Source organism: Trichechus manatus, unplaced genomic scaffold, assembly GCF_000243295.1.
Source record: "Trichechus manatus latirostris isolate Lorelei unplaced genomic scaffold, TriManLat1.0 scaffold00068, whole genome shotgun sequence".
Lineage (NCBI taxonomy): Eukaryota > Metazoa > Chordata > Mammalia > Sirenia > Trichechidae > Trichechus > Trichechus manatus.
In genome coordinates this window covers 233,775-247,747 of record NW_004444004.1, presented here as the reverse complement: position 1 = coordinate 247,747, position 13,973 = coordinate 233,775, and the positions used below count along the sequence as shown (strand labels likewise).

The following is a 13,973-nucleotide window of genomic DNA, read 5'->3' as shown; positions in this document are numbered from 1 at the left end:
AGGGAGATTTAGGGGCCCTGGTGGTGCAGTAAGAAGCCCTGGTAGTGCAGTGGTTAAGTGCTCGGCTTCTAACCGAAAGGTTGGCCGGTGGTTTGAACCTACCAGCCGCTCTGCGGGAGAAAGATGTGGCAGTTTGCTTCCGTAAAGATTACTGCCTTGGAAAACCTATGGGACATTTCTACTCTATGGGGCAGTTCTACTCTGTCCTATAGGGCCGCTATGAGTCAGAATCGACTCAATGGCAGTGGGTTTGGTTTTTTGGTTTTGGAGGGAGACTTGCATTCTGATAGGCAGGAGCAGCTGTTGTTGCTATTATTTGTCATTCAGAAGTATAGGAAGAAGGGTGTGTCATATTGTAAAAATGGTGGATAACACAGGTTGATGCTTCTGGTGAACAAACATTAAGAATCTAATGTGCCCCTCCCCTCCTATCTCCTGGTGTTTACACCTTTGTTCTTCTCCTCTTGAGAGAATGGGATGGGATGTCATTCCTGTGACTATGCTATGTTATATAAGACACCATTCAGCTAGTAGACTCATTCTAGAGATTCTCCTTACTGGCTTGTTGAAGTAAGTGGCCACTGGGGAGGAAGCCCACGTGGCAAGGAACTACAGGCAGACTCTAGGAGCTCAGGGCGGCCTCCAGCTGACAACCAGCAAGAACCTGGGGCCCTCAGTCCTACAACCACAAGGAAATGAATTCTGCCAACAGCTTGAGTGAGTTTGAAGTGGATTCTTCCCTAGTTGAGCCTCTAGATGAGAAGCAGCCTGGATGACAACTTGACTGCAGCCTTGTGAGACCCTAAGAAGAAACAACTGCAAACATCCATTAACAATCAGAACGTGGAATGTATGAAGTATGAATCTATAAAAACTGAAAGTCATCAAAAATGAAATGAAACGCATAAACATTGATACCCTAGGCATTAGTGAACTGAAATGGACTAGTATTGGCCATTTTGAATCAATCATATGGTCTACTATGCTGAGAATGACAAATTGAAGAGGAATGGCATCATGTTCATCCTCAAAAAAACAAACAAACAAACAAACAAAAAAACATTTCCAGATCTATCCTGAAATACAACTCTGTCAGTGATAGGATAATATCCATATACCTACAAGGAAGACCAGCTAATACGACAATTATTCAAATTTATGCACCAACCACTAAAGCCAAAGATGAAGAAATTGAAGATTTTTACCAACTTCTGCACTCTGAAATTGATCAAACATGCAATCAAGATGCATTAATAATTATTGGCGATTGGAATTCGAAAGTTGAAAACAAAGACGGAATGGTAGTTGGAAAATATGGCCTTGGTGATAGAAACGACGCTGGAGATCACATGATAGAATTTTGCAAGACCAATGATTTCTTCATTGCAAATACCTTTTTTCACCAACATAAATGGCGACTATACACGTGGACCTCACAAGATGGAATATACAGGAATCAAATCGACTACATCTGTGGAAAGAGACGATGTAAAAGCTCAATATCATCAGTCAGAACAAGGTCAGGGGATGACTGTGGAACAGACCATCAATTGCTTATAGGCAAGTTCAAGTTGAAGCTCAAGAAAATTAGAACAAGTCCATGAGAGCCAAAGTACCACCTTGAGTACATTCCGCCTGAATTTAGAGACCATCTCAAAAACAGATTTGACACGTTGAACACTAATGACCAAAGAACAGACGAGCTGTGGGATGACATCAAGAACATCATACATAAAGAAAGCAAAAGATCATTAAAAAGACGGGAAAGAAAGAAAAGTCCAAAATGGATGTCAGAAGAGACTCTGAAACTTGCTCTTGAACGAAGAGCAGCTAAAGCCAAAGGAAGAAATGATGATGTAAAAGAGCAGAAGACTTCAAAGGGCAGCTCAAGAAGACAAAGTAAAGTAGTATAATGAAATGTGCAAAGACCTGGACACAGAAAACCAAAAGGGAAGAACACGTTCAGTATTTCTCAAGACAAAAGAAGTGAAGAAAAAATTCAAGCCTCGAGTTGCAATATTGAAGGATTCTACGGGGAATTCAATGATGAAGGAAGCATCAAAAGAAGATGGAAGGAATACACAGAGTCACTGTACCAAAAAGAACTGGTCGACATTCAATCATTTCAGGAGGTAGCATATGATCAAGAACTGATGGTACTGAATGAAGGAAGAGGTCCAAGCTGCACTGAAAGCATTGACAAAAAACAAGGCACCAGGAATTGACAGAATACCAACTGAGATGTTGCAACAAATGAGTGCAGCACTGGAAGCGCTCACTCATCTATGCCAAGAAATTTGGAAGACAGCTACCTGGCTGGCCAGCCAACTGGAAGAGATCCATATTGGTGCCCATTCCAAAGAAAGGTGATTCAAAAGAATCTGGAAATTATCGAACAATATCATTAATATCACACACAAGTAAAATTTTGCTGAAGATCATTCAAAAGTGGTTGCAGTAGTACATCGGCAGGGAACTGCCAGAAATTCAAGCAGGATTTGAAGAAGAGGATGTGGAACAAGGGACATCATTGCTGATGTCAGATGGATCATGGCTGAAAGCAGAGAATACTAGAAAGATGTTTACCTGTGTTTTACTGACTATGCAAATGCATTTGACTGTGTGGATCATAATAAATTATAGATAACATTGCTAAGAATGGGAATTCCAGAACACTTAATTGTGCTCATGAGGAACCTGTATTTAGACCAAGAGGCAGTCACTGGAACAGAACAAGGGGATACTGTGTGGTTTAAAGTCAGGAAAGGTGTGTGTCAGGTTTGTACCCTTTCACCATGCTTATTCAATCTGTATGTTGAGCAAATAATTTGAAAAGCTGGACTGTATGAAGAAGAATGTGGCATCAGGATTGGAGGAAGACTCATCGACAATCTGAGATATGCAGATGACACAGCCTTGCTTGCTTGCTGAAAGTGAAGAGGACTTGAAGTACTTACTGATGAAGATCAAAGATTATAGCCTTCAGTATGGGTTACACCTCAACATAAAGAAAACAAAAATCTTCACAACTGGGCCAGTAAACCACATCATGATAAACGGAGAAGAGATTGAAGTTGTCAAAAATTTCATTTTACTTGGATCCACAATCAACGCCCATGGAAGCAGCAGTCAGGAAAAACGACATACTGCATAGGGCAAATCTGCTGCAAAAGACCTCTTTAAATGTTAGAAAGCAAAGATGACACTTTAAGGAATAAGGTGCGCCTGACCCAAGCCATGGTGTTTTCAATCACCTCATATGCATATGAAAGTTGGACAGTGAATAAGGAAGACCAAAGGAGTGATGCCTTTGCATTATGGTGTTGAAGAATATTGCATATATCATGGACAGAAGAATGAACAAATCAGTCTTGGAAGAAGTACAGCCAGAATACTCCTTAGAAGTGAGGATGGCAAGACTTTGTCTCACGTACTTTGGACATGTTATCAGGAGGGACCCGTCCCTGGAGAAGGACATCATGATTGGTAGAGGGTCAGTGAAAAAGAGGAAGCTCCTCAACGAGATGGACTAACACAGTGGCCGCAACAATGGGCTCCAGCATAATGATTGTGAGGGTGGCACAGGACCGGGCAGTGTTTCTGTTGTACATAGGGTCGCTATGAGTCGGAACTAACTCGATGGTACCTAACAACAAGGACCTAGCTAAGCCAAGGCCAGACTACTAACTCACAGAAACTATGAGATAATAAATGTGTGCTGTTTTAACCTGGAGTCCCTGGGTGTTTAAGTGAACGTCTACTAGCTGAAAGGTTGGCGGTTTGAACATACCCAGAGGAACCTCGGAAGACAGGTCTGGTGATCTGCTTCTGAAAGGACACTGCCTTGAAAACCCTATGAAGCAGTTCTACTCTATACTATGAGTTGGAATCAACTCAACAGCAACAAGTTTGAGGTAATTTATTACACAAGAAAAAAAGAATACAGTGCTCAATGTCCATTCCAAACTCCGAGTGTGCCTTCCTGTACTGCAGAGGCTAGAAAGCTAAAAAGACATTTCCCAGATTTCCTTGCAACCAGGATTCTATATATATTATAGGCTAATCAGATGCACTCATGTGAAACTTAATTGGAAGAATGGAGGTGCAGGCTATTATTCTGCCATATCTGCTGGTAAACTTGGTTGTGAAGATGTCTGGTCATTCCTCTGCAACTTAGTCATTAGCTTGTGAGTGCTGAGAGGCAGGCTGCATGGCTGCTATTTTGCTGGTGTAAATGTGTAAAATCATCGCAGGTGGAGCATTTTCTAGAGGTAGCAGCAATAGCATTGGTTTCTCATTATGAAATACGTAGTAGTTTCCTGAGTGTAGAAGAGTTAGCAGCTCCTTTGGTGGCCTGGTTCTGTGGTATGGTTTGGAAGTTGTTCCTGAAAGGTCAATTTAGAGTCAGCCCCTCCTGATAATTCTGTAACTCTTTAATTAGGAAAAAAAAAAAAAATAACCCAGTTGCCATCAAGTCTATTCTGATACATGGTGAGCCCATGTGTGTCAGAACAGAACTGTGCTCCACAGGGTTCTTAATGGCTGATTCTTCAGAAGTAGATTTCTCCAGGCCTTTCTTTCAAGGTGCCTCTAGGTGGACTCGAACCTCTTTCAGTTAGCAGCTGAGTGTGTTAACCATTGCTACTATCCAGGGACTCCAAAGCTTTTAGTATGCAGCAATAAATCCTTTCTTGCCTAAACTAATTAGAGTGAATTCTGTTCTCTGCAACTGAACCCTGGCTGATACAGGAGGGAAGTTGTCAACTGATACCTGAGTTAAATGTAAATAAAAAATACATCACAGTAAATAATATTAATATATTTAAGTAAATGATTTTTCATGTGTAATATAATAGATTTACAATATTTATTTTTATAAACACAGGTAAAGCCACCTTTTAACATATTTAATTTAATGTATAAGTTATAATGCACTGGTTCAGTATGACACACGATTTTTAATATTAAGAACAACCCATTTTGTTTAACAAGCAGCAGCTATAAAACTATGTGTTTAGCTTGTTTCTCCTGTAGACTCAGAAAATAAAGTTGTTTGTCTTTTTAACTTGCATTTATAATCTTTTTTGCAATTCATAAAATGTCTTTAAGTATTAAATTTTAATTAATCTAGGCTAAAATACAATACACAGTAATCTTCAATATTCTGACTTTAAAATCATATCAAATATTAATAACATATGTTCTTAAGAAATTACCTTTGTAAACACAACTGACAAAATATTCAACTAAGTGTGTACAATAGTGCCTTTGTATATAAACACAGAGCTTTGTGTCTTTCTGGAGCTACTGTAGTATAACTTAACAATCATTGCATAAAAGTAGACCAAGATTTTTATGTGATACTTTTCATATAAACTATTAACTAAGTTCTAAAATTTAGATATGTTTCAGCAAATCATTTCTGAGAAAAAGAATAGATGTTTATGTACCAACTATCTCTTTAAGTGGCAATTTCCTTGAAAAGACAAAGTTGACCATATCATTTTACAGACACTACTAAGTGTTTAGCCATACCCAATTTATGAAATTCTCAGAGGGTCAACTTGAAAATTCTTGAAACTGTCTGAAAAAAAATATTCTATGGTGACGAAACCTTCTGTATTAGGCCTTGTTCACAGTGGACTCTTGTCAAAGCCTGACTGTACAGATTCCTTCCCAGGAAGGAAGACTTCTTGGGTCACTCTGAAGGATGTTTGCCCTTTCATTGTTTCACATTTAGAAAAGTCAAAGGGCTTAAAACCAAAGTTTTTTGTGAAATATAATTCCAATGGATGAGTTTCCCCTCAATTTCCTAAATTAGTTGATTAATAAATCGCTGGTCAGAGACAGCAGGGAAGATAGGACAGGTGTGGATTGCTTGTTTTTTTTTTTTTTTTTTAAGTGCTAACAAAGCCCATTATCTCTAAGTGGACTTTCATTGTAATGACTGAATACAAGCTACAAGCAGCATAAAGTATACAGAGATTACATATCTAAATCAGATAGTCAAAACTTTTTAGATAGATTCTGGCAATTCTACGTATTACCTGGACAATCACTTTACACAAGCATACTTTATGAACTTGCCAGACTAATACAATAATTCAGTCTTAGTGTAACTATTCCTTATGTTACTTAAAACACGAGTGTTGAAAATCCAATATCTAAAGCTAGAACCAAAGCAGTCCCAAGCTACTCTGAGACAAATGCCACAGAATGGAATGCTCAGAAGAATTTCAAGTAATTTCTAAGTCTAATGAGAGATATACAGAGTTAATGAAACTGTTTCTTAAATTTCCTGAAAAGGCTTAAATCCAAGTTCAATATTATTTTTCCTTGTATCAGCCCAGAGTTTAGAGTTCTTGATTTTTTTAAAATCAGTAACAGAGATAGAAGTATAAGTCAGCAGCTTCTGAACCCCTCGGGTAGGGAGAAGGCAGAAGCTACTAACAAAAAAAAACTATTATTAGAAGACAGAATGATACGAAAACATTCACAATATTTCAGTTAGATGACTTGAAAATGGGACCTCCAAATGGTAATCTTCCAGGTAAATAAGGCTATAGATCCCAGAGCCCAGTTTTCTAAAGCATTTGCATAGATCTGAGACAACTTCGAAAGTAGGGTTTATATGACATATCACCATCACTAATACTCAAACACAACACCATCTTTTCAAAATCGTCACTAATATATATGTAAACAGCAGCACAATCTAGTAATTTCCTTACTAAAAGTGATAAGGTAGTGCCCTCTGATGGTAGGTAACATTTAGCATATTCCCCTGACACTGTGTATCTTGTGAAATATAAAAAGAACTTTTGTATTTGAGAATATCAAAATTTGAGATCACCACAAAGGAAAGAATCATTGTGCTTCAGAATATATATATTCTTCAAACATACTGGTAACAAGATAAAGCTAAATTCCTGAGTCATACTCCCAAGAATCAAGCTGATAGCTTCAGGAATCTTGATTAAACTTGTCTATGGTAGGCAATTCCTGTTAAGAGATTTATATCTTGGTTCTAGACCTTAACTGAGAGGTTTTTGCATTTTCTAGCTTGGCTTTTACATCTACAGGTTTCTCAAAAAACTTAACCAATGCAGGTTCATTCAACAAAGATGCAAGAATTTGTTCAAATGCAAATGACCACTGAGGCTCCTCCTTGAGAAAGGAGGGATCTTTATCCTGCAAGTGGCTCTCTGTTGTCCCCTCACTAGGTCCTTGAGAAGCACAGACAGTCCCAGAGAATCCTTTGGCTGATGATGTAGGGCTATGCAGTTTCCTTCCAACTTCTTCCATCTTGAGTAAAAGGCTGGTTACAACAGCAATGGCTTGATATAATGACTCTTCTTCAGGGTCCCCATGGAACAAGTTATATAGGGTCTTTGAAAACTGAATAAATTGTGACTAGAAGACATAAGTTGGAAATATCACATTTGAATATTAGATGTAGCAAACATAAAGAGAACTTAGAAGGGAACAGTCTCCTATATAGAATTTGTACCATATAATCTTCACCCTAGAAGCCACAAGAATTGATGATTAATCCCAAACTATATCTTAGATCTAGAAAGATGGGTATGAACCATGGAAGAAAATTTCATGTAAGTCCTCTCACTGATTGCCTAATAGTACCACAATATATTCAGTATGACAAATTCCTGGACAGTTTACCTGCCAGCATTTCTTCAATGTTAAGTGGTACTTTTAATTAGGCACATTCCCATATTTCCCTACATGTAAATCATTCTTCATAAAAGGGCAGTTCAGCTAGGACTACTTAAAGGGATGAGACTTTTGGGACCTATCTAATAGTGCAAGGTAGATCTAAAGAGCCCATTTCGGCATGTTCCTCTTCAAAGGCTGAGGTGGGGCCCAAGTGGAGATGTAACCTGGTTTGTCTGCTAATTGCTCTTAGCTAATCCATAGACATTTCTGGAAGATATTTGTGTGACATTTTGTCAATTTAAAAAAGTGATTCTAACAGAAAAGAGTCCTAATAAGTCAATCATCCTATCAGAAAAGTTTACCTGTAAATAAACAACAATTATAAAGGATATACTTTATAAAAAATATTTTGTAACAAACTTTTAACTTTTATTTCCCTTCCTTAGGCTGTAGTATTGTTCATTCATAATCTAGAAATAAATATATTATATTGACTCATTTTAAAAAGTACTTATTCAACTGTCAAATTACCTAGTCATTGAGATATACTAAGTTCTTCGATACTTCTCCTTTTGGTAAAGTTTCAGAGATCCTCAGTATCTGTGCCAACCAGATTTTAATTTAAAAAAAATCAGAATATATTCTGACTGGATAGTGCGTAAGAAAGAGATGGATTTAGAATTGTGTCAATAGTAGTCATTAGTATTGCCTGAGCAGGTTCAAATACAAGCTCATTAGGAACCAGGGCTGGACCTATCTTAGTAATTTTGTATTCCCAGTAGCTAGCTTTGGGCTTGACAACTAGTAAAACAAACAAAAAAAAAAAACCAAATCCATTGCTGTCGAGTTGATTCCGACACATAGCAACCCTATAGGACAAAGTAAAACTGCCCCCATAGAGCTTCCAAGGAGCACCTGGTGGATTTGAACTGCTGATCTTTTGGTTAGCAGATGTAGCTCTTAACCACTATGCCACCAGGGTTTCCAACTAGTAGGCACTAAAAATGTTTACTGAATGAATGAACATTTCCAATAAAGCTGGAAGAGAAGGCACTGAAATATATGTTATTGTACATCTTTTCTATAGGTACAAATGTTCATAACACATGAATTATACTGAAACATTAAAATCTAAGTGTTTAAAATAAAAAATATATAAAAATTTGTTCCCACTCTTCTGTGCTCATCTGAAAGTTACAGAGATAACACATAGATTATTTAACTATTTTCATAATAGCAACTCTACTTTAGAGTTCAATATACCCAAATTCATACAAAAAATGAGAACGCAGAATTTTCTCCTTGAAAATACTATACCTGATTCATTCTTGGTAAATTCTTAATGTTTTCTTCTTTTTTGAAAATCTCCTCTTGCCATTGATTTAGATATGTTTGAATATCAACTTTGCCTTTGCCTAAATGAAGGGAATAAAACCATTTCATAATAAACAGCCCACTACATTTTCCCAAATCTCAAAAATAATAATTGATTGAAATGAATTTCACTGAGCTATGAATCCTTTTTTTTTTTTTAAATCCGGTCAATAATCTAGATTTACCTTTTATTTCACCCATTGGCTCTTAGAATACTTTCTTCATTTCCATTTAGACTAAAACAGTACAGCATGGCTTGACAATGCAATTTCATATAGACATTCTCATGCAAAGTACTAAGTTAAAAGCAGTTTGTATATTATGTTCTTAATATGCAGATACTACAGTGGTCTACAGTGGCTCTTTTTCAAAAACTCAAAACATTATTCTATTCACTCATTCTTTAAAAGGATTAAATCAAGATGCTATAGATGTCGATTTATTAATAATTTTCTTAGGATCCCTTGGAAAACTGGGTAGAAATACTGAATGACCTGGGGAATTTGTAATATTTAAATAGATTCTCTGCAATTATTTTTGTCTTTTCTAATTTTTTTATTATTGTACAAATACATATAACACAACATTTGCCAAGTTAAAGTTTTTCACAGGTACAATTTAGTGACATCAATTACATTAATCTTGTGCAACTATCACCAATATCTGTTGCCAAATTTTCCATCACCATAAAAGAAACTCAATGCTTCCTAAACAGCAATTAAATATTTTTTAACTAGATGTTACTCAAAGAAATAAAATAGTAATAGACTTTGGGAGAGTGATATGACAGCCTCTATCAAAATATTAAATAGGCATACTCTTTGACCACGCATTCCAACACTTCTATGTATCCTAAACACATATTTGAAAAAGTATTCTAAATGTATAAAAATGTTTGTTGCAATATCATTTGCAATAATAATAATTGAAACAACCTAAATGTCCATCAATATAGGACTAGTTATTGCCATAAATTATGGTTGTTGTTGTTAGGTGCCATCCAGTCAGTTCTGACCAATAGTGACCCTATGTACAACAGAAAGAAACACTGCCCAGTCCTGCACCATCCTCACAATCAAACTATGTTTGAGCCCATTGTTGCAGCCACCGTGTCAATCCATCTCTTTGAAGGGTTTTCTCTTTTTTGCTGACCCTCTACTTTACCAAGCATGATGTTCTTCTCCAGGGACTGGTCGCTCCTGACAGCGTGTCCAAAGTATGTGAGACGAAATCTTGCCATCCTCACTTCTAAGAAGCATTCTGCTGTACTTCTTCCAAGACAGATGTGTTTGTTCTTCTGCCAGTCCATGGTATATTCAATATTCTTTGCCAACACCATAATTCAAACGCATCAATTCTTCTTTGGTCTTCTTTATTCATGGTCCAGCTTTCGCAGGTATATGAGGCAAATACCATGGCTTGGGTCAGGCGCACCTTAGTCCGCAAAGTGACGTCTTTGCTTTTTAACACATTAAAGGGGTGTTTTACAGCAGATTTGCCCAGTGCAATATGTCGTTTGATTTCCTGACTGTTGCTTCCATGGGTGTTGATTGTGGATCCAAGTAAAATGAAATCCTTGACAACTTCAATCTTTTCTCCATTTATCATGATGTTGTTTGTTGGTTCAGTTGTGAGAATTTTTGTTTTCTTTATATTGAAGTGTAATCCATACTGAAGGCTGTAATCTTTGATGTTTATCAGTAAGTGCTTCAAGTCCTCTTCACTTTTAGCAAGCAAGGTTGTGTCATCTGCATACTGCAGGTTGTTAATGAGTCTTCCTCCAATCCTGATGACGCGTTCTTCTTCACATAGTCCAGCTTCTCTGATTACAATAGTCTCCCCTTATCCGCGGGGGATATGTTCCAAGACCCCCCCCGTGGATGCCTGAAACCATGGATAGTACCAAACCCTATATATACTATCTTTTTTCCTATATATACATACCTATGATAAAGTTTAGTTTATAAATTAGGCACAGTAAGACATTAACAACAACTAATAATAAAATAGAACAATTATAACAATATACTGTAATAAAAGTTATGTGAATATGGTCTTTCTCTCTCTCTCAAAATATCTTGTACTATACTCACCCTTCTTCTTGTGAAGTGAGATGATACAATGCCGTCATGAAGAGATGAAGTGAGATGAATGATGTAGGCATTATGATGTAGTGTTAGGCAACTACTGACCTTTTGATGATACGTCAGAAGGTGGATCATCTGCTACGGGTGACCCTGGACCATCAAGTCATGATGATGTCAATGGTTGGGGATCCCCGATAGTTTTTTTTTTTCTGAAACCCTCTGGAAGAACACTGTAATCAGAAGGTGTTGTGTCTTTCTTTTTAACTCATCAAAGTGTTGCTGCAGAGGTTGCAATCCTTCGGTGATCATACAGAATTGTATTCCATAATTTTGTCCTTTAATGTTTGTGCAATTTGAAACACTTTGGTAAATTTCACTAACGTCCACATTGCTGGTTCTGCTTCAGTTTCTTCATCTTCCTCTTCCTTGGTAGATGACTCAACAAGTTCTTCCGGTTCCTCATTTGTTAACAGCTCTCGATGGCTTTCAATATGTTCTTCCACTTCTTCATCAAGCATGTTGGCAAATCCTTCTCCACCAACTTTTCTTGCTGTGTGAATGATTTTCCGAACTTCTCAATCAATCCTGGGGAAGCGTTTAAAATCATTCACGACTTCATTCCATAAGTTCTTCCAGCAGGCATTTATAGTTTCTGGTTTTCACTCATCCATTGCAGCTTTGATGAATGCTACTGCATTAGCAATAGTGAAGGATTTTCAGCATGGCATTATGTCCAGATCAGGGTCTACATCAACTGCTGATTGAGTGCAATCAAATACCAGGTGGGTGTATGTGGCCTTGACAAACTGAATGATGCCCCGGTCAAGAGGCTGAAGCAATGAGGTTGTATTTGGAGGTAAAAATAAAACCTTAACATTTATATAGCAAACAGACATGGGATGGCCAGGTGTATGATCTATTATTAATAGGGCTTTAAATTCCAACCCTTCCTCTTCCAACTATTTTTTCACTTCTAGGATGAAGCATTGGTGGAACCATTCCATAAACAAGATGGCTGTCACTCCCGCTTTCTAACTGTTGCCAGAACACAAGCAGATATATTTTGTTTTTGTTTTTGAGAGCACATGGGTTCTTCACTCTGTACACTACACCTGGCTTTATCGTATGCCCTGCAGTGTTGCCCCATAGTGCCATAGTTAATCTGCTCTTCCATATTTTATGCCCTGGTACCTCCTTTGCACTTTTATTAATATAGGTTCTATTGGGCATCTTCTTCCAGAAGAACCCAGTTTCATCGCAACTGAAGACTTGCTTTGGATGGTATCTTTTCTCCTTAATCAACTTCTTCAACTCTGTCAGAAATGTGGCACCAGCTTCTGCATCGGCAGACACAGCCTCTCCAGCAATTTTTACATTTTTCAGGCCAAGCCTATTCCTGAATCAGTGTAACCATCTCTTACTTGCAGTAAATGGCTTGGTAACACTGTTTCAGGGGATCCCTTGCTGAAGTCTTCACATAGGCTCAATGCTTTCTGGCATAATAGGTTGCTGTCAATTAGAACATGTTCTCTATTTATGTCTTCCACACACAAATTTAATGCCTTTTCCATCTTAATTAAGCACTTATCACGCACTATGGTTGTAACTTTTGCAGTTTGAGGTTCGACAGCAAAACTAGCATGAATTTCTTTTTCTTTCTTCACAATTTCACAGATAGAAGATTCGTTCTTACCATAGATCTTAGCAACCTCAGCATACGATTTTTTCCTTTCCTTATCAAGTCAAGAACTTTGACCTTTTCACTTTATGCCAGCATCACTACTCTTGTGCTTTGGAGCTATTATTTCAAGTAAAATAAGGGTTACTTGAACACAAGCACTGCGATACCACGACAATCGATCTGATAACCAAAACAGCTACTAAGTGACTAACGGGCAGGTAGCGTATATAGCGTAGATACATGATTCATGTCCCGGGCAGGACGCAGTGGAACGGCATGAGATTTCATCATGCTACTCAGAATGGCATGTGATTTAAAACTTATGAATTGTTTATTTCTAGAATTTTCCATTTAATATTTTCAGATCATGGTTGACTGCAGGTAACTGAAACTGCAGAAAGCAAAACCATGGGTAAAGGGGGGCTACTGTATTTGTTCAGCTTACAGATTGAATAAATATGGTGAAAGGATATAACCATGACACACACTTTTCCTGATTTTAATCCATGCAGTATCCCCTTGTTCTGTTTGAAAGACTGCCTCTTGGTCTACGTATAGGGTCCTTATGAGCACAATTAAGTGTTCTGGAATTTCCATTCTTCACAATGTTATCTATAATTTGTTGTGATACACACAGTCAAATGCTTTTGCATAGTCAATAAAACATAAGTGAACATCTTTCTGATATTCTCTGCTTTCAGCCATGATCCATCTGATATCAGCAATGATATCCCTCATTCCATGTCCTCTTCTGAATCCGGCTTGAATTTCTGTCAGTTCCCTGTCAATGTACTGCTGCACCCGTTTTTGAATTATCTTCAGCAAAATTTTACTTGCATGTGATATTAAAGATATTGTTCGATAATTTCCACATTCTGTTGGATCACCTTTTTTTTTGTTGTAGTTTAAATGAAGTTTACATTTCAGGTCAGTCTCCCATACAAAAATTTATTCACACATTGTTATGTGATCCTCATTGCTCAACCCATTCTGCGACAGCACACTCCTCCTTTCCACCCCTGATTCCCCATGTCCATCAGTCAACTCCTAACCTTCTCTGCCTTCCTGTCTCACCTCCGGACAGAAGCTGTCCGTTAAGTCTCTTGTATCTACTTGAGCTAAGAGGCACACTCCTCACGAGTATCACTTTATGTCCC

At 37.6% G+C, this 13,973-nt stretch overlaps 1 protein-coding gene across 3 annotated transcripts in view; it reads right to left on the bottom strand.

The window, feature by feature from the left end:
* Positions 1–5,881: 5,881 nt before the first annotated feature.
* TBC1D8B (TBC1 domain family member 8B) overlaps positions 5,882–13,973 on the bottom strand; it is a 98,506-nt gene continuing 90,414 nt past the window's right edge. For all 3 annotated transcript variants that reach the window (XM_004379741.3, XM_023734440.1, XM_023734439.1), the window contains exons 20-21: positions 8,992–9,089; positions 5,882–7,413 (exon numbers count right to left, since the gene is read on the bottom strand). In XM_004379741.3, the coding sequence (XP_004379798.1) occupies positions 7,015–7,413; positions 8,992–9,089 (497 nt within the window). In that variant the 3' untranslated portion in view covers positions 5,882–7,014. The remainder of the gene's footprint in view (positions 7,414–8,991; positions 9,090–13,973) is intronic.